The 26,755-nt window shown below is 42.9% G+C and overlaps 1 protein-coding gene across 3 annotated transcripts in view; it reads right to left on the bottom strand.

Annotated features, from left to right (window-relative positions):
* trim2a (tripartite motif containing 2a) overlaps positions 1–26,755 on the bottom strand; it is a 274,531-nt gene that overhangs the window by 184,177 nt on the left and 63,599 nt on the right. For 2 of the 3 annotated variants that reach the window (XM_059964789.1, XM_059964790.1), the window contains exon 2: positions 25,630–25,808. In XM_059964789.1, coding sequence (XP_059820772.1) covers positions 25,630–25,763 — 134 coding nt within the window. In that variant the 5' untranslated portion in view covers positions 25,764–25,808. Of the gene's footprint in view, positions 1–25,629; positions 25,809–26,755 lie in introns of those variants that run through there. The other variant, XM_059964791.1, reaches the window with a different exon arrangement.

Here is a 26,755-nt window from a genome sequence, read left to right as displayed (position 1 = left end):
AGTTAGAAATTTTTTGTATAATGAGTTAGTCTTTTTCAAAAGAATGTCCATTGGACATTACAGATAGAATTTTAGCCCTTAATCCTTATCAAAAGGGTTTAGTAGCCATCATTTATAAGATGATCATGAATTTACAGTTAGATGTATCAGAAAAAATTAAGAAGGAATGGCAAGAAGAGTTGCATTGTCCTATATCTACTGAGCAATGGGAAAAAATTTTATTATTGGTAAATTTGTCCTCTATTTGTGCTAAACATGCCCTAATACAGTTTAAGGTTGTACATAGAGCTCATATGTCTAAGGATAAACTGGCTCGATTTTATTCTCATCTTAACTCAACCTGCAATAGATGCCATTCTGATGTTGCTTCATTGACTCATATGTTCTGGTCTTGTCCTCGTTTACAAAATTATTGTAAAGATATTTTCAGTATTATTTCAAGAGTTTTAAATATTAATTTTCAACCGCATCCTCTTACTGCAATTTTCGGTTTACTAATGACGGATAATAATCGTTTATCCGCTTCTTCTCAACGAATGATTGCATTTGTTACATTAATGGCTAGAAGATCTATTTTATTGAATTGGAAAGAAATTAATCCTCCAACTGTATTTCAGTGGTTTTCTCAAACTATTTCTTGTTTGAGTTTAGAAAAAATTAGAAGTGTGGTTTTTGATCCTTCAGTTAAATTTGAAGAAACTTGGAGACCTTTTATTCAACATTTTCACATGAGTTGAATTGCCTTTTCCTAAACCTTACTTATATTATCCTTAATTAATTGGATGGAGGTTCGGAGTTATTGGCACTACTGTATATGTACTTAATATTATTCAATGGCCCATGTTGGTTAGTGTTTTTTTTTGTTTTTTTTCTCTCTTTTTTTGGGGGGGGTTTTCTTTTTTTTTCTCTTTTTACTTCTTTGTTCATTAATGTTCTGAGTTTGAGAGGTTATATATTTTTATTATTATATATCTGAATGTCTATTTAAACTATTAATTATGTACTCTCAAACATTTTGTATTCCTGTTTAATTTATGTTTGTTTAAAACTAATAAAAAGAAAAAAAAAGATGATATGAAGATAGGTGGAGGGCAGGTAGTTTTGAGGAAGTAGAGAGGCTACAGAAGGACTGCTTAGGAAACTGGGCCAAGAAATAGCAGATGGGATACAGTGTTGGGAATTGTATGGTCATGCATTTTGGTAGAAGAAATTAAAGGGTTGACTATTTTCTAAATGGAGAGAAAATACAGAAAAATGAGGCACCAAGGGACATGTGATTTCCTAAAGGTTAATTTATAGGTTGAGTCTATGGTGAGGAAGGCAAATGAGATGTTAACATTCATTCCAAGAGGTCTAGAATATAAAAGCAAGGATGTGATGTTGAAACTTTATAAAGCTCTGGTGAGGCTTCACTTGGGAGGATTGTGAGCAGTTTTGGACCCCTTATCTTAGAAAGGATGTGCTAAAACTGGACAGAAATCAAAGGAGGGTCACGAAAATAATATCAGGATTAAATGGCTCGTCACATGAAGAGCATCTGATGGCTCTGTGCATGTATTCAAAAGAATTCATTAAAATGAGGAGTGACCTTATCGAAATCTAACAAATGGTGAAAGGTCTCGATAGAGTGGATGTGGAGAGGATGTTTCCTTTGGTGAGAGAGTCCAAGGCCAGAGACACAACCTCAGAATAGAGGAGCGTACTTTTAGAACAAAGATGAGAAGGAATTTCTTCAGCCAGACTGGTGAATCTGTGGAATTCTTTGCCACAGGCAGCCATGGAGGCCAAGCATTTATGTATTTTTAAGGCAGAGATTGATAGATTCTTCATTGGTCAGGGCATGAAGAGATATGGGTAGAAGGCAGGCGACTGGGGCCAAGGGGAATATTGGATCAGCCATGATGTAATGGCAGAGCAGACTTAATAGGCCAAATGGCCTAATTCTCCTCCTATATCTTATCGTCTTAACAAGACTGGAAAGGAAGGGGAGAAGTTAGAGTAAGAAGGTGGGGGGAAGGGAGGAAGTACAATTTGGCAAGTGAAATCAGGAGAGAGAGAAAGGGAGGTGTGAAGTAAAGAGCTGGAAACTTGATTGATGGAAGAGGTGAAGGCTGGAGAAGGGGGATCTGACTGGAGAGGACAGAAAACCATGAAAGAAAGGGAAGGGGGAAGAAGCACCACCAGAGGGAAGTGATGGACAGGTAAGGAGACAAGATGGGAAAGAGAAATAGAAATGGGGAATGGGGAAGAACACGGGGGAACAACTACCAGACGTTCAAGAAATCAATGTTCATGCCATCAAGTTGGAGGCTACACAAATGGAATACAAGGTGTTGCTCCTCTAACCTGAGTGTGGCCTCATGGTGGAAATAGAGGAGGCCATGGACTGACATGTTGGAATGGGAATGGGCAGCCACTGGGACACACCAATTTTTGTGGCAGACGGAGCAACAGTGCTCGACAAAGCGTAGTCTCCCGATCTATGTCGGGTTTCACTGATACACAGAAGGCCGCACCGTTACCTGTCACTGTGTACTTCTTCCTTCCTTCCCCCACCACAATATTCTGAATCCTCCCCTTCCTTTCCAGCCTTAATGAAGGGTCTTGAACTGAAATGTCAACAATTACTCATTTCTATTTATGCTGCCTGGTCTCCTGAGCTCCTAAAGCATTGTGAATGTGTTGCTATGGATTTTCAGCATTTGCAGATTTTCTTGTGTTTATGAACCATCTCCTTTGTTTTGTTGGCATTGAGGAAGAGGTTATCAGCCTGGTACCAGGCCACATCATCTCTGTAGGCCATGTCATCATTGTTGGCGATCAACCTTTCTACTGCCGTGGCATCAGCAAAGTTGACAATGTCACTTGACAAGTCTGTTCTATAATAGGTGACCCAATCAGTACATTGTACTCCAAGTGCGGCCCCAGCTGATCTTATGCAACTGCAACATATTGTTCCAACTCCTCTGCTCAATGCTCTGACTGATGAGGGCCACTGCAGATGTGTTTTTCACAACCCAGCCAACCTGTGATTCCACTTTCAATGGACTATGCACTTTTATCCCAACCTCCCTTAGCTGCACACCCTAGTGCCCTAACATTCACAGTACAAGTACTTTGTTGATTTGACTTTCCAAAAAGCATTAACTGACACTTCCTTAATTGAAATCCTTTTGCCACTCCTGATCAAAATTCCCTTGTGAAATTTCTTCACTATCAACATTTGCAAATTTGCTGATCAAGCTTTGTGAATTCACAACCAAACAAAATAAAGACTAACAAGTGTCCCAAATACAGTGTTGGGACATTTTGTCTATCCAAATACTAGGGAGATCCTATCCCTCAGAGCTCCCTCCAGCAACTTCCCCACTATTGACGTCAGACTGATATCAGATGTCAAAAGGTTAGCCACCTTCCATTCTTCAGGAACTTCATCAGTTGCTAACGATGAAACAGATATCCCTGTAAGGGCCTCCAGTTTCTTCTCTACTCTCATCCATGTTAACATGCTGTAAAATTGCACATACCTCCTCCTGCTCCCTGGTATCCATTAGCAACTTTCTTGATTATCCACAACTCAATTATGTTTTCTGTCAAAAACCCATTTACATTTGCATGCAAATTATTTATGAAAATATGAATATAACTTTATGTATATGATAGAGCTTCCGGCACAGATCCCTGCATAACACCACTGATCACAGACTTCCAGTTAGGATTACAACCTTCTAACCATGACCCTCCGATCTATATAACCAATAACATTTTTGAATCCAATTTACTAAGTTACTGTGGATCCCATGCATATTATGTCTACTACAAAGTCATACACCTTACAGAGATCCACATACACAGCATTAACTACCCTCTGCTCAATAACCTCAAAAAGCTCAATCAAGTTTGTAAGTGGTGATCTGCCTTGAACATTCTGACCTTCCATGATAAAGCCATGCTTCTCCAACCATGGCCAAGCCCAACAAATCCTATCCACTAGCTTCCCTACCATTTATGACAGGCTCACCATGGAGTCATAGAGTCAGAGAGCAGTGCACAGAAAATGGTCTTATGGTCTTTCGGCCCATTGAGTGCATGCTGAAACCACTTAGACTGCCTACTCCCTTCAACCTGCACCGGGACCATAGCCCTCCACACCCCTACAGTCGACAGACCTATTCAAACATTGAGCTCGCATGCACCACTTGTGCTTTTCTCTGTGGATTGGGTGTTAGTCTTGTTTTGATTGAGTTCTTTCGGGTTTCTTGCTTTGCGGCTGCCTGTGGGCAGGTGGGTCTCAAGGTGTGTGATTTACATTCTTTGAAAATGAATGTACTTCAAAATAGAGTCCAAACATTAAAAATCTGCAGATGCTGGAAATCCAAAGCAACAGACACAAAATGCTGAAGGAACTCAGCAGGCCAGGCGGTATCTATGGAAATGAGTAAACAGTCGATGTTTCGTGCCCCGACTCTTCAACAGGAAATAGAGCAATTGATCCCTTCCTGTTTCCTGATTACCACCCACCGATTCAGTAGACCACCCCTCTGCGACATGCCCCTTTCTGCAGCTGTAATATCATTCCTAATTCGCAAGCGTATCCTAGGATATCGTAGGAAACTGGAGAAGAGATCCCAGGTGGCCTGGGAGAGACAATTGAATCGTCTTTAGCCACAGTTGAGGTCTCAAAAGAGCAAGTATAGCTAATATCGTGCTTTAATTTAAGAAGGGCTGGGAGAAAAGCCAAGGAACTACTAGCCAGTGAGCCCAAATGTCAGTGATGGGAAAGCTACTTGAGAGGATTCTAAGTAATAGGATCTATCAACATCTGAAAACACAAATCAGAATCACAATCAGAATCAGGTTTATTATCACCGGCATGTGATGTGAAATTTGTTAAATTAGCAGCAGCAGTTCAATGCAATACATAATCTAGCAGAGAGAAAGAAAAAAAATAATAATAAAAATAAACAAGTAAATCAATTACATATATTGAATAGATTTTAAAAATATGCAAAAACAGAAATACTGTATATTAAAAAACAGTGAGGTAGAGTCCAAAGCTTCAATATGCATTTAGCAATCGGATGGCAGAGGGGTAGAAGCTGTACCTGAATCGCTGAGTGTGTGCCTTCAGGCTTCTGTACTTCCTACCTGATGGTAACAGTGAGAAAAGGGCATTCCCTGGGTGCTGGAGGCCCTTAATAATCGACGCTGCCTTTCTGAGACACCATTCCCTGAAGATGTCCTGTGTACTTTGTATGCTAGTACCCAAGATGGAGCTGACTAGATTTACAACTTTCTGCAGCTTCTTTCAGTCCTGTGCAGTAGCCCCTCCATTCCAGACAGTGATGCAGCCTGTCAGAATGCTCTCCATGATACAATTATAAAAGTTTTTGAGTGTATTTGTTGTGTTATGCCCACAGCCCCCTCCTTTGTGAGAATTGCAAGAGCACTAGTGGGGGTTCCGTTGACCCAGGAAATGGGAGAGAGACGTGCCGGATGAAAACCCAGCGGTCCCCAAAGGCTGAAGCCTGCAGGAACTGAGTGACTTTTATATTTCCATCGGACAATATATTATCCCCTAGACAAACGATCGAGCTGTTTCTTATTGATGGCTATTATTATACCCGCGCTTTTAGATTGAGTGGTGACAACGTATATTATCTGAATGTGTGTATTAATCTTATTTTTGTGCCCCTTTATAAATAAAGACTTTTAAAAATAGTACCGTCAGACTTCAACGGACCTCTCTATTTTTGCTGGTAAGTGACCCAGTTACGGGGTACGTAACAACTTGGGGATCTTGTCTCAGGATTTGATACCAAATTGGAGGGCCAGTGAATCGGGATTGTAAGTCCAAACTTGGATCTGGTACACGTGTAGCCAGACGGGAAACCAGCAAAGATGGACGTGGATGAATTTATAGGAAATCCGACGCCACCAAATCAGACTTGGTAAATTTGGCGAAGGGGTTAAACCTCGCAGAGGTGAGGTTGTCAATGAAAAAGCAGGAGGTGCGAAGGGCCATAACTCAGTATTACATTGAGGAGAATGTGTTTGCAGCTGAGGTATTGGAAAATATCCCTGAAAAGGTACCAGCTGGTGGGGCGGCTCAGTTAGAGTTGGAGAAATTAAGGTGGGAACATGAAATTAAGTTAAAATAGCTGGAAATAGCCGAGAGAGAGAGAGAGAGAGAGAGAGAGAGAGAGAGAGAGAGAGAGAGAGAGAGGGGGGGGGGGGGCCGAGAAAGAAAGAGAGAATGAACTTCAGCTAAAAGATCTGGAAGCAGCTGAGAAGGAGAAGGAAAGGGCCGAGAAGGAGAAGGAGGCAGACAGACAGAGGAAACATGACTTCGAGATGGAGAAGTTAAAGCAAGAGCAACAAAGTCAGGGGTCGGAACGAGAGGAGCGGTTTGAGGTCAGTCGGGCGTTGAGGTTAGTACCCCCGTTCGAGGAGACAGATGTTGATAGTTATTTCTTGCTTTTTGAAAAGGTGGCAGTGAATCAAAAGTGCCCCAGAGTGCAGTCGGTGGCGTTGTTACAAAGTGTGTTAAGAGGGAAGGCACAGCGGGCATATGCAGCGTTGTACACGGAGGGGGAAGGGGAAGAGAAATACGACCAAGTAAACGCTGCCATTCTCCGGGGTTACGAGCTAGTACCTGAAGCATATAGACAAAAGTTCAGAAATTTACGAAAAGGGTGGAATCAGACGTATACCGAGTTTGCCTATGAGAAGGGTGTGCTCTTGGACCGTAGCTGCAACGCAGAAAAAGTGGACGAGGATTATGGGCGTATCAGGGAGTTAATTTTGATTGAGGAATTTATAGGTTGTGTTCCGGAGGAGATCCGGATGTATTTGAATGAGAGGCCGAATAAGTCCCTCTCAGAATTTGCTAGGTTCGCAGATGAATATGCCCTAACCCATAAGACAAAGTTTTCCTCAACAAAAAGTTACCCGAGAGACCGTGGGAACGGTAGGGAAAGCCCGCCGGCTAAAGGAGAAATTCAGCCGGGAGCTAGCAGGAAAATTGAGGATGAGAGGCCAGAAGCCAGGTTTCCTGGTTTGACCTGTTTTAATTGTGGAAAGGTGGGACATACTGCAGATAAATGCCCCGCTCCGAGGAGGGAGCCAGAAAAAGGGAAAGCAGCTATCCCTATAGGCTGTATTGCGTCGATCAAAAAATCGACGAGAGGGCCCCCGGTAGATGGAGTACAGGAGGGGCGTGAGACGTTTAGTTCCGAAGGAACCGTGTCTGTGGAGGAGGGAGGCCCACAAATTCCAGTACGGATCTGGAGAGACACGGGGGCTGAGCTGTCATTGATTAGCCGTAAAGTGCTAAAGTTCGGACCTCCGACGGGAGAGGTAGCCCTGAGAAGCATAGGAAAATGGACCGAAGTGGTGCCTTTGCATAGGGTCATTCTAGATTGTGAGTTGGTGTCGGGACCAGTGGAATTGGGGGTCCTGCCAGAGTCGCCAGGGGAAGGCGTGGACGTCCTTCGGGGTAACAACCTAGCGGGGGGGAAGATGGGGGCAGCCGTGAAGCTGACAACCCAGCCTGCAAGGGTTGAGGCCCCTCCCCCAGATTCCAAGATCCACCCCACATGCGTGGTCACTCGCAGCATGTCAAAAAAGGCAGCCGAGACAGAGAGCCGTTAAGTCCGGCCAGTGTCGAGTTGGCTGAGACGTTTTTGCTGACTCTGTACCAACGAGGGTCAGAGGAAGGTAAACCGGAGTGTAGGGAGGGAAGAGAGAGTAAACGGGGGGAGGTAGACCTGCCCTTAGCAAGAAGAGAGTTTGTACAGGAACAGGAAGGTGACGAGGAGCTGATAGCCTTGAGAGAGTTGGTTCTTTCTGAGACCGAGATTGAGACCAGAGGGTAACTACCTGAAAGAGGGTGTGTTGATGAGAAAATGGAGGCCCCCCGCGGTGCCGGTCGATGAGGACTGGGCGGTGGTACATCAGATAGTAGTGCCGAGAGTGTATCGGGACGAAATTTTGAACCTAGCTCATAAGGGACCCTTGGGTGGGCATTTGGGAATAACGAAGACAGTGGATCGGGTTCAGAGAGAGTTCTATTGGTCAAACCTGAGGAAAGATATTACTGAGTATTGTAAAAGGTGTCATACCTGTCAAGTGGTGGGTAAACCCAACCAAGTTATCCCTAAGGCACCCCTCCGACCCATCCCCGCGTGTGAGGAGCCTTTCTCCCGAATCATTGTGGATTTTGTGGGCCCCTTACCTAAAACTGCGAGTGGGCGGCAGTATATCATTACCCTGATGTGTGCCGCTACATGATTCCCAGAGGCTGTGCCTCTGGGTAATATTAGGACCTCTGTGGTGGTGAAGGCCCTCATTCTTTACCACAGTGGGGCTGCCTAAGGAGATACAGTCGGATCAGGGGAGTACATTCACATCTAGCGCATTTCGGCAGATGATGACCCAGCTAGGGGTCAAACAAATTCTAGCCTCTGCATACCATCCGGAATCCCAAGGAGCGTTGGAAAGATTCCACGCTACACTAAAGACCATGCTTAAAACTTATTGTCAGGAGAATGTTCGAGACTGGGATGAGGCTTTACCCCTTCTGTTATTTGCCGTCAGGGATACAGTCCAGTGCTCACTGGGGTTCAGTCCGTTTGAGCTCGTTTTCGGTCACAGGCCCAGGGGACCTCTAACCCTCCTGAGAGAAAAGTGGTCTAGCCCAACCGTTCAAGTCAGTGTGATCGACTATGTTCTGAAATTCCGGGAAAGGCTGCAGAAAGTATGCGCCTTGGCAAAAGAAAACCTGAAAGACTCCCAGGAAAAAATGAGCCAGTGGTATAACCCGAGAGCGAGAGAACAAGAGTTTTATGTAGGCGGCCAGGTTTTGGTCCTATTTCCAGTAGTTACCCATCCCCTTCAGGTGAAGTTTCAAGGACCATATACAGTGCGTAAGAAAACAGACTCACTGAATTACGTGATTGAAACCCACACCAAGGCTTTTCTTGATGATGTGGTAGTTTGGAATGACACCTGGGGGGAGCACCTGGAGGCTGTAGAAGATCTGTTTACCCGAATGTCGGCAGCCCAACTTACAGTAAACCTCGCAAAGAGTGAATTTGGTCATGCCACGATCATCTATTTGGGGTATGTGGTGGGAGAGGGGCAGTTGGCTCCTGTGCAAGCGAAGGTACAGGCTATTTCTGAGGTCCCTGTACCCTACAATAAAAGGGCCCTGAGGAGGTTTTTGGGCATGGTGGGATACTATTGGAAATTCTGTAAAAATTTCGCGGATGTTGCTCTCCCTCTTACAAAACTCCGGAGGAAAAATTTGAGTGGGGTCATTCTTGACAGAATGCTTTTGAAAAGTTAAAAACCATACTGTGCCATCACCCTGTGTTAAAAGCACCCGATTTGTTAGCACCCTTTTCCTTGGCGACGGACGCCAGTGATGAGGCTGCAGGAGCGGTCCTCTTACAGCAAGCGGGGGATGGAGTGGAGCACCCGGTAGCAAATTTCTCTCGGAAGTTCAATGTACACCAGAGGAATTACTCTATCGTGGAAAAAGAATTGTTGACCCTTGTGTTGGCGATACATTTCAAAGTGTACATTTGTCCAGCGCAAAAACCCTTAGTGGTCTATACCGATCACAACCCGTTGGTATTCCTGGCCAATATGAAAAATAAAAACAGGAGGTTATTAAGTTGGAGTCTGATGCTGCAAGCATTCGATATTAAGATACAGCATATTAGGGGGAGTGATAATGTGCTAGCGGATTGTTTATCTAGATGTTGAATTAAATGTATACCTGTATTGCTCTGTAGTGAAAAGAAAAGCTTGTGTATTGTGTTAGATTCTAAAATCCTGTAAGACTCTGTACAACTCCGCTTTTAACCGCTGTTAAAAAAACGCCTTTAAGAGGGGAGGTGTTATGTCTGCAGCCCCCTCCTTTGTGAGAATCGCAAGAGCACTAGTGGGGGGGTCAGTAGACCCAGGAAATGGGAGAGAGACGTGCCAGATGTCTCGTTCCCCGGCGATGCAAAAATAACGCGACATTGACCATTGTCTCTTGGAGACCACATTTGTGGATTGGGGACTATGCTACTTGCAAGCCCTCGGGCAAAGTGGGCTGGTTGAGAGAGAGATTGCATCATCCCAACCTGATTGACCTCTGAGTCCCCGTGAGGAAGTATAAAAGAGGGTCTGCGGGAACAACCCCTTCAGACGCACCAGAAGAAACGCTAACGATCCCATAGTAGCGGGAAGCCATTTGAAGGAAGCCACGTGCGTTTGGTTCCCTCGCCTGGGAGCCGGTGGTGGGTACCACAGAAACAATTTTCTTGAACTAACAACGGGGAACCAACTTTCCCGATTCAACGGATTTGCTTCATAAAAGACCCGGGCAAGTTTCGTTTCTCACAAATCTCTCTCTCTCCAACAAGTGAAAACCTAGTGGTCCCCAAAGGCTGAAGCCTGCAGGAACTGAGTGACTTTTATATTTCCATCGGACAATATATTATCCCCCTAGACAAACGATCGAGCTGTTTTTTATTGATGGTTATTATTATACCCGCGCTTTTAGATTGAGTAGTGACGACGTATATTATCTGAATGTGTGTATTAATCTTATTTTTGTGCTCCTTTATAAATAAAGACTTTTAAAAATAGTACCATCAGACTTCAACAGACCTCTCTATCTTTGCTGGTAAGTGACCCAGTTACGGGGTACGTAACAGTTAACATATCAAATCTTTTCAAATTCCTAATAAAGTATAGCCGCTGTCTTGCTTTCTTTATAACTACTTCGATATGTTGGGACCAGGTTAGATCCTCAGAGATTTTGACACCCAGGAACTTGAAGCTTCTCACTCTCTCCACTTCTGATCCCTCTAATAGGATTGGTGTGTGTTCCTTCATCTTACCCTTCCTGAAGTTCACAATCAGCTCTTTCATCTTACTGATGTTGAGATGGTCAGCATGGCCCATCCTTGTGGAAAATTATGCTTACAGATTTGATTGAATTTTTTTTTGAGGTTGTCAAGAGTAGAATGTTTGTTGTTGTCTTCATGGACTTTAGCAAGACCTTTACAAGGGCCCACATATACTGTTAGCTTTGCGACTAAACCACGAGGCATCCAGGTTCAGCTAACTAATAGGATACAAAATTGGTTTGTTGGAAGGAGACTGAGCATGTTAAAGAAGGATTGTTATTTAGACTGGAGGTCTGTGATCAATGGTATGCCTCAGGGATCAGTGCTGAGTCCACTGTGTGTCACGTTTTAACAAATTGGTTGTCAATGTTATTAATGCGGTTATTAAGTTCGTGGCTGACACCAAAATTGATAGCATAGTGGAGAGTAAAGGTGGTTATCCAAGTTTATAACAGGATTTAGATAAACTGGAAAAGTAGGTCAAGCAATTTTACTCACACAAGTGTGAAAGTGTGGCATTTTGGCAAACAGGACTTAGACAGTAAATGCTACAGCCCTGAAGACTTTGGTAGACAAAAGGGACCAAGAATACAGGCACACTGTTCCTTGAAAGTGGCAACACAGATGGACTGCATTGAAGGAGGTGAATGGCATACCTGCCTTAATTGATCAAGGTATTGATAAGATGGAAAATGACTGCAAGAGTTGAAACACTGATGCAATTGTACAGATTGTTGGTGAAGATGTTACTGGGCTCAAAGAACCACAGAACTGTATTCAGACTGAAATGTTTGAGTTGTAAGGAGGGACTAGGGCTTCTCTCCCCCGAGAATATTAGTATTAAGGGTTACCTCATAAGGGTGAACTCTGACACAACTTGAGAGGAGTCGCAGATTTACACATCATTCAGGTTCTGCATTTACACTATGGATGTATTGGGAAGCTTCTTTAGAATTCAATAAAAGATGGAAAAGAGAAGCATTTGTAGAACAAATGGAGACACTGCAACAGTTAAACGATCTTTTCAAGGACATTTAAGACAGAAACTGAAAGACTTGCTCTTGCATGTATTACCCTAAGCCAGAGACTCTTGCAAATTTCCTCAGATGCATGGTGAAGAGCTTTCTGAGTGGGTGGAACTAAAATGGCACCTGACAGCGACTCCTTTAAGCTCATCTGCGGAACTTTAATGGTTCTCTTTTTCCTTTTCAAGGTGGATGTGCTTCCCTGACCTAGAGCTACACAAACTTTGGTTCTGGGGCTCATCATCTGGCTAATTTTTAAATCTCAAGGATGCGGCCTGGAAGATGAGCACATCTTCAAGTTTCCGAGGTGTTGTGGCCCTGGGGATCAGACGACTCTATACTGGTGCAGCCAACTGAAGCGTCTTGAGAAAAAACTTAACATCAGAAACAGCAGATCAAGTGCCAGGGGCTCTGTACTCAGTGAATCGCATGCTCTCTCCCTTTCTCTCACTCTTGTTGGTGGGGGAAGAGTTTGCCGTTGATTCTTGGGTTGGAGAGCTCGGGGGGGGGGGGGCGGTGTTTTGACGTGGCAGACTTTAACACGTTAAAGTTTCTTGCCTTTGTTGGTCTCCTTTCTTGCTGTGAAAGGGGAACACCTTCTGAAAGGGGGAGAGAGAGAGACTGTGGTATGTCAAATTGTCAGGTGAACAATTAGTTCTTGTTGTACTGCAGATGCTTGGTGGGTGGAGGGTGCTGATGCTTTTTTTTGCTGAAGTGAGGGGGAGGGTCATTGAAGCTGCTGTGTATGGGAGCGGGGATGGGGGGGGCTTTGGGGTTCTAGTATTTTAACTGCCACTCATTCTTTGGGGCACCCTTTGGTTTTCATGGATGTCTGCGAAGAACACGAATTTCAGGGTGTATAATATATACATTCTCTGATATTAAAAGGAACCATTGAGTTAGTTGCATCACAGCCTGGTGTGGTGCCTCCAATGCACAGGATTGCAAGAAGCTGCAGACGATTGTAGATTCAGCCAGATCCATCATGGGCACAACTTGGCCTGCCACCGGGCACATCTTCAGTGCACCATCGGGCATATTGGAAGAAAGTATCATCGTTAAAGACCCTTCACCATCAAATTTCTGAGCAGTCCCTGAACCCATGAATGGTATCATGTTACTTGCATTACATGCTGCCCTCCTTATCCATGAATTCTGCATGCGCAGTCAACCAACTGTGAATCGCGTAAACCCAGCAGTGCTCTTCCAGCACTTGTTGTTTGAGCGTGTACAGACCGCTTTTTCCTGTCATTATTCCCTAAACTATGCAGTATAACAACTATTTTACATAGCATTTACATTGTATTAGGTATTATAAGTAATCTAGAGAATATTTAAAGTGTACGGGAGTATGTGCATGGGTTAGAATCATAGAACACTACAGCACAGTACAAGCCCTTCAGTCCTCCATTTGTGCCGAACCATATAATCCTTAAAGTACTAAACCCACACTACCCCATAACCCTCCGTTTTTCTTTCATCCATGTGCCTGTCCAAGAGGCTCTTAAATGCCTCGAATGTTTTAGCCTCCACCACCATCCCTGGCAAGTCATTCCAGGCACTCACAACCCTCTGTGTTTATATAAAAAAAAACTTACCCCTTATGTCTCCCCTAAACTTCACTCCCTTAATTTTGTACATATGCCCTCTGGTGTTTTCTATTGGTGCCCTGGAAAACAGGTACTGACTATCCACCCTATCTATGCCTCTCATAATCTTGTAGACTTCTATCAAGTCCCCTCTCATTCTTCTACGGTCCAAAGAGAAAAGCCCCAGCTCTGCTAACCTTGCTTCATATGACTTGTTCTCCAAACCAGGCAACATCCTGGTAAATCTCCTCTGCACCCTCTCCATAGCTTCCACATCCTTCCTATAATGAGTTGACTAGAACTGAACACAATACTCTACAAATCTCTGGTGAGACCATTGCAACATGACCTCTCTACTCTTGAACTCAATCTCCCTGTTAATGAAGCTTAGCATCCCATAGGCCTTCTTAATTACCCTATCAACCTGCGCAGTGACCTTGAGGGATGTATGGATTTGAACTCCAAGGTCCCTTTGTTCAACCACATTCTTAAGTAACTGACCATGAATCCTGTACACAGTCTTCTGGTTTGTCCTTCCAAAATGCATCACCTCACACTTGTCCGGATTGAACTCCATCTGCCATTTTTCTGCCCTACTCTCAGCCTGTCTATATCCTCTTGTAATCCTTGACAACCTACAGCTCCATCCACAACTCCTCCAATCTTCATGTCATCCGCAAACTTACCCATCCTTCCACCTCTACATCCAGGTCATTTATAAAAATCACAAATAGCAGGGGTCCCAGGACAGATCCCTGCAGCACTCCACTAGTCACCGACTTCAGGCAGTCCTTCCACAACTACCCTCTGCTTTCTTCCTTTAAGCCAATTTTTTATCCAAACAGCCAAGGTTCCACTTATCCCATGCCTCATGACTTTCTGGATGAGTTTCTCATGAGGGTCCTCATCAAATGCTTTGCTAAAGTCCATGTAGACCACATCCACTGCCCTACCCACATCAATTTCTTTTGTTATCTCTTCAAAAAAACTCAATCAGGCTCATGAGGCACGATCTTCCCTTCACAAAGTCATGTTGCCTATCCATGAGTAGATTCTTTGAGTAGACTCCATGAGTAGACTTATTGTGCTATCGTAGATCGGGATCAAAAAATTTTGGAAGTTCTCTTACTAAGTAAGTCGGAACAGTACATCCAGTATTATTTAGTGTCAGTTAGTCAAACGTTTATCTTAGTATATAGATTATATTTTATCTTTCTATGCATATAAAACATTTAAGAACGTATGTTTCAGCACCGGGCTTGGGAATGGAAGTTTGTGAGTTCAATCCAGTGACAGATCCCTCCCTAGTGTGCTCTGCACCGTGCCAGGTTGATGTGGAGAATCAAAAACCCAAAACCACAAAACCCAATAAATAAACCACTGTGTTGCTTAGTAATAATTGTAGCTTTCAGCAGGACACAGCCTTTCTCATTTTATCCTTTAAAATTGTTCCAATCGTTGACTGACGTAGCCTGACGCTTTTCCAATGACCAATGGCGTTTCACCTCTTTCCGATTGCTTTATTATTTCCACTTTATTTTCAATCGTGATCATAATTATCTTCGTGAACAGAAACACTGTGGATTCAGATATCTGCCGCCTGGTCCTAATGTCCACTGCACTGAGACAGGTTAAATAAGGTCTGGGGTTCCGCTGGGTCCTAAGATCCACCGCATTGAGATAGGTTGAATAAGGGACTTGAGCATCCGCGTTTTTTGGTATCCGTGAGGGGTCCTGAAACCAATACCTCATGGATTAGCAGGGCCGACTGTATTTATTTTTGAATCTTAATTTTTATGTCTTGCACTGTAATGATGGTGTAAATCAACAACTTTAACAACATACATCAGTGATAATAAACCTGATTCTGTTTATTGGAGCCTAAGCTTGTATCTATAGTTCTCAGAGAAGCAACATCTACACATTTGAACAAGAGAGTCCTCATTAAGATATAGAACGTCCATCCTCAAATACAATCTCAGACATATACCAGAACTGTTCTCATGAGTGCAAGTATGTGCTTTCATTCACATTCAACATCCAAGCCTCAAATCAATTCTGACCACTACCATTTCACTAACTGCTCCCCAAAGTGCATTTAAAAACTTATATAATTTTTTCCTTTTAAGACCAGATCAGATGACAGTTGGAAGCTACAGTTTCCTCCTGGATCTAAAGAAGTGGCCACTGAGTGTACTTCTGTGGTCTTCTGCTGCTGTAGTCCATCCATGTTCTGCATTCAGTGATGCAGAGAAGCTGTTGTAATGCGTTCCTGTCAGCTTGAACCAATCTGGCTATTCTCCTCTGACCTCTCCCATTAACAAGGCGTTCTCACTCAGTGGATGGCTTTTGCTTTTGGACCATGTTCTGTGAACTCTAGAGACTCTTTTGCATGAAAATCCCAAGAGATCAGCAGTTTCTATGACACTCAAACCACCCTGTCTGACACCAACATTCATTTCATGGTCAAAGTCACTTACTCATTCTGACATGTGGTCTGAACAACAATTGAACCTCTTGACCATGTCTTCATGTTTTTATGCATTGAGTTGCTACCATCTGATTAGCTGATTAGATATCTGAATTAACAAGCAGGCGTACAGGTGTGCTTGATAAAGTGGCCACTGGGTGCATATAACTTGAATAAGACTGTGTGTCCCAATTCGTATGTCATCACATGACAAAATTTGAACATGTAAAATGTTGTTGAATAATATAGCTGGACACAGATCAGCTGGAGAGTTTGGCAGAGAAGAACCAGATAGCAGTTAAATCAGACAACTGTGAAGTAATGTACTTTAGGAAGAGTAATTTGGGTAGAACATTTAAAGATGCCTAGGAAGCTTAGGAGCACTGATATACAAGAGAGGCAAGTCCATGGTTCCCTGAAAGGTAGATAGTTTATTGAAGGTATTTGTTGTACTTGTCTTCAAAGGCAACGGGTAAGGTCCCAGAAGGACTGAATAGCCAATACTGACCCTTTGTTTAAGGACAAAAGGGATAATCTAACAAATTATGTGCAAGTGAACTGTACATCAGAAATAGAAAAATTATTGAAGATACATATGGTTAGTTGTTAGTTATATTTAGAAAAGCACAGAGTTTAGGGATAGTGAACATGGTTTTGAATGGTGCAGTCATTTCTCATTTCCATTGAGATTTTTGAGAGGTCACAAAGATGATTGAGTTACAGCAGTGGATGTGACCTCCATGAATTGTATCCACCTTGACCACTTCATTCTGCACTGCCACTACCCTCTGTATGAAAAACATGACCCTTGGGTTCCCCGAAATCTTTCCACTCTCATCTTAAACCTGAGCCATCTAGATTTAGACTCCCTTAGCTGGGAAAAACACTGACCATATACGAGGGTGTCTAACCAACTTTTTCCTTGTACCACAAGACAATGCTGGTAACATCCTTGTGAATCGTTACTGTGCCGTTTACAACCTAGTGCCAGCTAAAGAACACAGGGATATTAGGGTCACAGAATGTCAAATCTTTGGGGGTAGAGTAATGAAATTGCATGGATAAAAAAAATTATAGGAATTATACACAGGTCTCCAAATAGCAGCCATGATGTGGGATTGAGACTGCAAAGGAGGCTGGAAAAGGCATGTAATAAGGGTATTGTCACAATCGGAAAGAGGGATTCAAAGGGATTGGGAAAATCAAGTTGGTATAGAATCGCAAGAGAGGGAATTTGTTGAATGCCTATAAGATAATTTTTTTTTTTAAAGAGAGGCTTGTGCTTCAGCCTACTTGAGGAAAGGCTATCTTAGACTGGGTGTTGTATAATAACCCAGTTCTTATGAGGGAGCTTAATGTAAAGGAATCCTGAGGAGTCAGTGATCATATGATTGAATTCATACTGCAATTTGAGAGGGAGTCAATATCGCAATGGAGTATGAGAGAGGAGCTTACCCAGGTGAATTGGAGGAGGATAATGATGGGGATGACGGCAGAGTAGAGATTGCTGAGGTTTCTGGAAATAGTTCACAAGGCACAGGCACAAGTCCCACAGAGGAAGAAGTACTCAAATGGCAGGGGTAGACAACCTTGACTGACAAAGTTAGTTAAGGACTACATAAAAGCCAAGGAAAGGGCATATAAAGGTAGCAAAAGTGAGTGGGAAGTTGGATGATTGGGAAGCTTTAAAAATCCAACAAAGGCAACTAAAAAAAAACGATAAGGTAAAATATGAGGGCAAACTAGCTAATAATATAAGGCAGGATACTAGAAGTTTTTTCAATTATTTAAAGAGTAAAAGGGAAGTGAGAGTTGGTATTGGACCACTGGAAAATGATGCTGGTGGGGTAGTAATGGAGGACAAAGAAATGGCAGATGAACTTTGCATCTGTCTTCACTGTGGAAGACTCTAGCAGAGGTCCATGAGTGTCAGGGAGCATGGGTGAGTGCCATTGCTATTACAAAGGAAAAAGTGCTAGGCAACTGAAAGGTCTTAAGGTGGATAAGTGACCTGGACCAGATGGACTACATCCCAGAGTTCTCAGAGAGGTTGCTGAAGAGATAAGGGATGCATTAGTCATGATCTTTCAAGAATCATTTGATTCTGGCATGGTCCCAAAGGACTGGAAGATTGCAAATGTCACTCTTTAAGAAGGGAGGAAGGCAAAAGAAAGGAAATTATAGGCCAGTTAGCCTAACCTCAGTGGTTGGGAAAGAGTTGGAGTCTATTATTAACAATGAGGTTTCAAGGTACTTGAAGACTAATGATAAAATAGTCAAAGTCAGCACGGTTTCTGTAAAGGGAAATCTTGCCTGACAAATCCGTTAAGAGTTCTTCGAGGAAGTAACGAAAGAGAAGCAGTGGATATAATTTACTTGGATTTTCAGAAGGTGTTTGATAAGGTGCCACACATAAAGCTGCTTAACAATATAAAATCCTGTGGTGTTTCAGGAAAGATACTGGCATGGATAGAGGAATGGCTGACAGGCAGGAGGCAGTCAGTGGGAATAAAGGGGGTTTTCTGGTTGGCTGCTAGTAACTAGTGGTGTTCCTCAGGGGTCAGTATTGGGACCACTACTTTTGACATTGTGTGGCACGTGGCCAAGTGGTTAAGGCGTTGGACTAGCGATCTGAAGGTCGTGAGTTTGAGCCCCAGCTGAGGCAGCGTGTTCTGTCCTTGAGCAAGGCACTTAACCACAGATTGCTCCAGTCCACCCAGCTGAAAATGGGTACTGGCAAAATGCTGGAGGTTAACCTTGCGATAGACTGGTGTCCTATCTGGGGAGTGGGGGGGCGGGGCGCGTCTCAACCTCTCAGTCGCTTCACGCCACGGAAACTGGCATAAACACTGGCCTAATGAGCCTATAAGGCTCGGGACAGACTTTAACTTTTGACATTGTTTGTCAATAACTTGGATAATGGAATTGATGGTTTTGTGGCAAAGTTTGTGGATGATACGAACATAGGTGGAGGGGTAGGTAGTGCTGAGGAAGCAATGCGACTGTAGCAGGACTTAGTCAAATTGGAAGAATGGGCTAAAAAGTGGCAGATGGAATAGAGTGTTGGGAAATGTATGATAATGCATTTTGGTAAAAGGAACAATAGTGCAGACGATTATCTAAGTGGGGAGAAGGTTCAAATATCAGTGGTGCAGAGGGACTTAAGAGTCCTCATGCAAGACTCCCAGAAGGTTAACTTACAGGTTGAGTCTGTGGTATGGTAAAGGAGGCAAATTCAATGTTGGCATTTACTTCAAGGGAATAGAATATAAAAGTAAGGAGGTAATGCTGAGCCTTTATAAAACACTAGTCAGGCCACACTTTTGGGCCCCATATCTCAGAAAGGATGTGCCAAAGGATTTCAACCCAAAACGTCGACTGTGCTTTTTTTCCATAGATGCTGCCTGGCCTGCTGACTTCCTCCAGCATTTTGTGAGTATTGCTCAGATTTCTAGCATCTGCAGATTTTCTCATTTGTGGTCAGAAAGGATGTGTTGTCATTGAAGAGAATCCAGAGGAGGTTCACAAGAATGATTCTGGGGATGAAGGGGTTAACATCTGAGAAAAGTTCGGCAGCTTTGGACCTGTACTCTCTACAACTTAGAAGAATTTGAGGGGATCTCATTGAAACCTACTGAATTTTGAAAGGATGGGTGGATTATCCAAAACTAGAGTCCAGCCTCAAAACTGAAGGATGACCCTTTAGATCAGAGGTAAGGAGGAATTTCTTTTAGCCAGAAAGTAGTGAATCTGTGGAATTCTCTGCCACAGACTGCAGTAGAGGCCAAGTCCATGGGTATATTTAAGGCGGAAGTCAAAGGTGTCAAAGGATAGAGTGAGAAGGCAGGTGTATGGAGTTGAGTGGGATTAAGGATCAGCCATGATGGAATGGTGGAGCAGACTCAATGGGCTCTGATTCTGCTTTGATGTCTTATGATCATAGTATGGTGATGAGAACTGTAAACAATATTGCAGGTACTGTCTCATGCAGCTATAACATAAAATTCCAACTGAAACTCAATGCCCCGTCCATTGAAGGAAGCTTGCCAATACACCTTCACCACTTTGTCTACCTGCATCACTATGTTCAAGGAAATATGGCCCTCAGGTCTGTTTTACTACACATCCCAGAGGCTGTCAAACACTGTGCATGACCTGCACCAATTTAACTTCATAAAATGTAACACTTCACATTTGTCAGAGTATAATTGAAGCTACCATTCCTTGGTGCACTTCCCCAATTAATCTGGTATAACTTCAGATAACCTTTTTGACTGTCCACCACACCAAGAACTTTGGGGTCATGTGGAAACTTAGTAATTATGCTACGTAATTTTTATACAATTCATTAATATCAATGACTCAGCAACAATCCCTATAGCATAAACTGGTCAAAGGCCTCCAATCTGAGTAAAACCTCTCCAAGACCACCATGCCTTCTTCCACCAGCCAATTTTGTTTCTAACTGGCTAGTTCATTATCATGTATCTAATCTTTCAGACTAGCCACATGAAAGCTGATCAAAAGCCTTGCTAAAGTTCACGTAGGCAGCATCTGCCACACTGCACTCATCATCGTCAAGTCGCTACTTCAATCAAATCTGTGAGAAAAATATTTATTACTTTCTTCCCTTCTCTTCACTTTGTTCGACAGTTTGAGCAGTTGGAAACCAGGCAGGAGAGTGGATTGCTCCTCATGTGGAATGTGGGAAGTCACTGACAGAAATAAGCAGGAAGGCAATTCAGAACTGTTGTGCTCACGCGGTTTCAAGCATTCAGGCTTGAAGGTGCCAAAAAAAATGACTGGACATGAAAATGGAAAGATTTCATTACTCAACAAGTTAGGAATTATAAAGAATTTGAAGGTATCAGCAATCACCTTGAATGTTAAATGAAAATAAAGATTTGGCAGATATCATCAACAGCATTGTATGAAGGCAGTGCATTAGCTGCACTAGGTGTCTGCACTGATTTTGTTCATTTACAGTCAAAGAAACACAGCAGATTAATTCCTGCATGATGACTACTTGGAATTCATAGTTTTATAGTAATATAGAGGTATTGTAGTGATCTGATTTGTTGTGTATTTCATTTAAATACATAAATTGTTGCTCAGTAAAATGGCAATTTGTCCTTTTTATACCTTTTCACTACTTAACTATTTTCATGAAACTTTGGCTAATTGTGGCAGCCATTTAATTGAGCCAAAGCATACTGGTCCCAATTAACTGGAATCAACTGCATTTACTCATTTAATTATATATATTATATACTATATTCATATAGTCTTATTGTACTGTAACTTATAATATTTTTATGTATTGCACTGTACTGCTGTGACAAAATAACAAATATGGTAACACATGTCAGTGATTCTAATTCTTGCTGGGATCACTCAGCAGGTTTCAATGCATCTGTAGAAAGACAAATGACATTCACATTACACTTTTGTATATTCTTCAGCGTCTCAGCTCTAAACTGTTCTTTTCCCTCCATCGATGCTGCTGATCCCCTGAGCTCTTCCAGCATTTGTATGTTGCTTAAGACCATAAGACCACAAGATATAGGCGTAGAATTAGGCCATCTGGCCCATGAAGCCTGCTCTGCCATTTCATCATGGCTGATCCATTTTCTTCTCAACCCCAATTTTCTGCTGTCTTAAATATGCTTAAATATACCTCATAACTCAACCAATTCAATAGATTTCAACAGGTATACTTAATGTCAGAAAAATGTAAACAATACGTATACATCCAGAAATTCTTTTTCTTTGCAAACATTCATGAAAACAGGGAGCTTCCTAAAGAATGATTGACAGATTCGACAGATTCATCACACCAGCTAAAGAAATTCCTTCTAATCTTCGAAATGGACATCCCTCTATTCGAGGCTGTTCCCTCGGTTCTAGACTCATCCACCATATGAAACATCCTCTTAATTTTATCATGACCTTTCAACATTCAATAGGTTTCAATGAAATCCCCCCTCATTCTTCTGAATTCCTGAGAGTAGAAGCGCAGAGCCATCAAATGGTCCTCATGGGAGGATAGCTGAAGTTGTTCTGCTGTTTAAAAAAAGCTCTAAGCATAAACCAGGAAATTATAGGCCAGTGAGTATGGCATCAGTGATGGGAAAGTTATTGGAAGGTACTCTAAGGGACTGGATGTATAAGTACTTAGACACAGTCCGATTAAGGATAGTCAGCATGGCTTTGTGTGCAGTAGGTCATGTTTAACCAATCTGATATAGTTTTTCAAGGAAGTTACCAGAAAAGTGGATGAAGGCAGTTGATGGTGTCTACACAGATTTAGTAAACCATTTGACAACGTCCCACATGGGAGGCAGGTCAAGAAGGTTTAGTCACTCTGAATTCAAGATGGAGTAGCAAATTGGATTTGATATTGGCTCTATGGGAGTAGATAGTTGCCTCTCTGACCGGAGGCCCATGACTAGTTGTGTGTCACAGGGATCAGTGCTGGATACTTTGTTGTTGCATCTATATCAATGATCCAGCTGATAATGTGGTTAACCTGATCAGGAAACTTGCAGATGACACCAAGATTGGGGGTAGAAAGGACAGCGAGGAAGGTTATCACAGCTTGCAGAGGGATCTGCATCAGCTGGAAAAATGGGCTGAAAAATTGCAGATGGAATTTAATGCAGACAAGTACAAGGTTTTGCACTTTGGTAGGACTAACCTGGATAGGTCTTACACAGTGAATGGTAGGGCACCGATGAGTGTGGTAGAACAAAGGGATTTGGAAATACAAGTTCATAATTGATTGAAAGTGGTGGCCCAGGTATATAGGGTTGTAAAGAAAGCTTTTGGCACATTGGCCTTCATAAATCAAAGTATTAAATACAGGTGTTGAAATATTATGTTGAAGTTGTATAAGACATTGGTAAGGCCTATTTTGGAGTATTGTGTGCAGTTTTGGTCACCCACCTACAGGAAAGATATAAACAAGTTTGAAAGAATACAGAGAAATTCACAAGGATGTTGCCTGGTCTGGAGGACCCGAGTTATATGATGATTAAAATGAGATTTCATACAGGTGTACAAATTATGTGGGGTATGGATAGGGTAAATGCAAGCAGGCTTTTTCCACTGAGGTTGGGTGGGCATCTGCTTTCCTCACCACTGACTCAATCTGCAAATTAAACTTAAGGGAATTGTGCACAAGGACTTCCAAGTCAATTTGTACCTCAGATTTTTGAATTTACTCTGTATTTAGAAAATGTCAAAGTTCATGACTATACACTTCCCAACACCATACATTTTCCTAATCTGTCCAAGTCCTTCTGTAACCTCCCTACTTCTTTAAAACTACCTGCCCCTCCACCTATCTTCATATCGTCTGCAAACATGGCCACAAAGCCATTAATTCCACCTTCAAAATTATTGATATATAACGTAAAAAGAAGTGGTCCCAACACAGGCCCTGATAGAACACCACCAGTCACCAATCTGGTATCTTTCTAATAATACCATAAGCTATTAAATTGTTAAGCAGCCTCATGTGTGGCACCTTGTCAAAGGTCTTCAGAAAATCCAAGTAAACAACATCCACTGATTCTCTTCTCTCTCCTGTTTGTTATTTCTTCAAAGAATTCCAACAGAATTGTCAGCCAAGATTTTCCCTTGAGAAAACTATGCTGACTAATGCCTATTTTAACGCATGCCTCTAAGTACATCCTTAATAATCGACTCCCACATCCTCCCAACACTGAGATCAGACGAACCATCCTTCAGTTTCCTTTCTGCTGCCTTCTCCCTTCTTGGAATGACATTTGCAATTTTTCAGTCCTCTGGAACCATTCCAGAATCTAATGATTCTTGCAAGATCATTATTAATGCCTCCACGATCTCTTCAGCTATCTCTTTCCGAACCCTAGGGTGTAGACCATCTAGTCCAGATGACTCTTCTACCTTCAGACTTTTCATTTAGTAAGTGGTTTATGTTGTGGCACATACCGGCTAGCATAATCACAGAAAAGAAACTAATGCTGGCAGCTCCGAGACCCTGTTGGGATTGAGAACACTGATAAACCTTGCAAATGATTTCAATTCAGACATGATGTTAACAAATATCATTAATGTAACATTATTTATTCATTTTCTTACTTGCTTCCTTGCTCATTTTGACACATAGCACAGAATCAAGCCCTTCTGGCTCAACATACCAGAACAGAAACATGACCAAATAACCTTTCTAACCTGTAAACTGTTGTAAGATGTGAGGAAACCCATGAGGTCACATGAAGAATGTACAAACTCCTGACAGACATCAGAGAAACTGAACCCTGGTCACTGGCACCCTAATAATGCTACACAAACCATTCTAGTGACATTTTAATTTCACGGAAATGTAATGAAACAATTTCTACAAGGAATACCGGAGGCAATTAGGGAGCTTATGGCAAAGGAACCCTTAAGACAGTGATCACAATATGATCAAGTTCAACTTGAAATTTGATAGGGAGAAAGTAAAGACCACAAAACTTAGGAGCAGAATTAGCCCATTTGGCTCATTGAGTCTGCTCCATCATGGCTGATCCATTTTTACCTACCTCAGCCCCACTCCCCGGGCTTCTCCCTGTGGCCAATCAAGAACCTATCAAGCTCTGCTGTGCCCTCTTATCCTAGACTCCCCCACCATGGGATCCCCCATCCTTTCCACATCTACTCTGTCTGGGCTTTTCAACATTTGAAAGATTTCAATGAGATCCAACCCCCCATCATCTAAATTCCAATGAGTACAGACCCATAGCTATCAAATGTTCCTCATCTGATAACCCTTTCATTCCCAGAATCATCCTTGTAAAGCTCCTCTGGACCCTCTCCAATGCCAGCACATTTTTTCTTTGCTGAGGAGCCCAAAACTGTTCACAATACTCAGGGTGAGGCCAGCTCAACCTGCACGTTAACCTGGAGTCAGTGGTGAGGAAGGCAGATGCCATGTTAGCATTCATTTCAAGTGGTCTAGAATACAAGAGCAGGGATGTGATGCTGAGGCTTTAAAGGCACTGGTGAGGCCTCACCTTGAGTATTGTGAACAGTTTTGGGCTCCACATCTAAGAAGAGATGTGCTGGCATTGGGGAAGGTTCAAGGGAGGTTCACAAAGATGATTCCAGAAATGAAGATTTATCCTATGAGGGTTGTTTGATGGCTCTGTGCCTGTACTCGCTGGAATTTAGAAGGGGGGTAGATCTCATTGAAACCTTTTGAATGTTGAAATGCTAGACAGAGTAGGTGTGGAGAGGATGTTTCCCATGGTGGGGGAGACTAGGACAAGAGGGCACAGCCTCAGGATGGAGAAGTGTCCATTTAAAACAGAGATTCGGAGAAATTTCTTCAGCCAAAGGGTGCTGAATTTGTGGAATTTGTTACCACAGTTAGCTGTGGAGGCCAGGTCATTGTGTGTATTTAAGGCAGAGATTAATAAGTTCTCGATTAGTCAAGGCATCAAAGGTTACAGGGAGAGGCCAGGGAATGGGCTGAGGAGGGGAGAAAGGATCATTCATGATTGAATGGCAGAGCAGACTCGATAGGCCAAATAGCCTCACTCTGTCTATGATCTTTAGTTTTTATTTTGGTTTCCACAAACTTCAGTCAAATTTGAAAAGGTGTCACCTACCTCTCACAAAAGGTGTGTAAACAAGGAAGAACTTTGGGAATTTTGTAATGATCCAGGCAGATGCTGCAGATCAGAAACTGTTTGTCAATTTGGCGTACCACAGGACTGGTAATGCTTGAGCAGTCACTGGCCATCCTAAAGCACTGACATGTGGGTTCCGTTTGGCCTCACCCAACACACTGCAAGGAAGAGACAGAACAATAAATATGAACTTCAAAAATACTCCATTCAAAGGACGACACACATTTTCTCACAACTTCAAGTCAATAAAACCATGTAGCAATCAGGTAAATTTATAATGATTCTGAGGATCACTGAAGCAATTGTTTAACAACCTGCATTGACCAGTTCAGGATATGATCATTAGTGACTCACACATCAGTCCGTGTGAAACTAGAGCAAATTTAAATGCTGTTAAAAAAAAGGACATAGCACCAAAACTGAACAAAAGAAACTTCAGCAGCAGTAAATAGTAAGCAATTACTCTGACTAATTCAGAATAGGATGCAGATACAAAGAGACTGAAGATGCTGGAATCTGAAGCAACATACAATATACTGGAGGAACTCAGCAAGTTGAGAAACATCTTTTGTAGGAAAAGAACTACCATTGTTTCTCTTCCCATCCCCCAATAACCTCTGCCACTCCACTCTCCCATCCCCACTCCAGCCCCTCCCCTTCTTCCTCCCTCACCCTCCTATCTACTTCCTCCTTAACCCTCCTGTTCCCCTCCTTCCCTCATCTCTCATCCCTCATCCCCCTCTCCTCCCCTTCTCCCTCATCCCATCCGCTCTTCACTCCCTCCTTCTCACTTCCACCTCCTCCCTCACACCCCTCCCCTCCTCTCTCCATGCTCCCCCTCCCCATTTTCCCTCCTCCCTCTCCTGCCTCCTCCCCTCCCTTTACCCCCTTTCCCCTTCCCCCTCCTCGCTTCTCTTCCTCACCCCCTCCACTCCTGCCCCCTCCCCCACCACCCCTCCCTACTCCTCACCCATTCCCTCCTCTACCCACCCGCCTCTAACCAATCTACATCCCCCCACCCTACCCCTGCCTCTATTCCCACTCCCCCCACCCCCTTTCCTGCCCCTAGATCAGGATGTTTTTCAGAACCACTGACCATGAAGCA

This window comes from Hypanus sabinus, chromosome 3 (assembly GCF_030144855.1).
Source record: "Hypanus sabinus isolate sHypSab1 chromosome 3, sHypSab1.hap1, whole genome shotgun sequence".
Lineage (NCBI taxonomy): Eukaryota > Metazoa > Chordata > Chondrichthyes > Myliobatiformes > Dasyatidae > Hypanus > Hypanus sabinus.
Note: the sequence above shows the minus strand (reverse complement) of the source record. Positions and strands in the feature narration are given on the sequence as shown.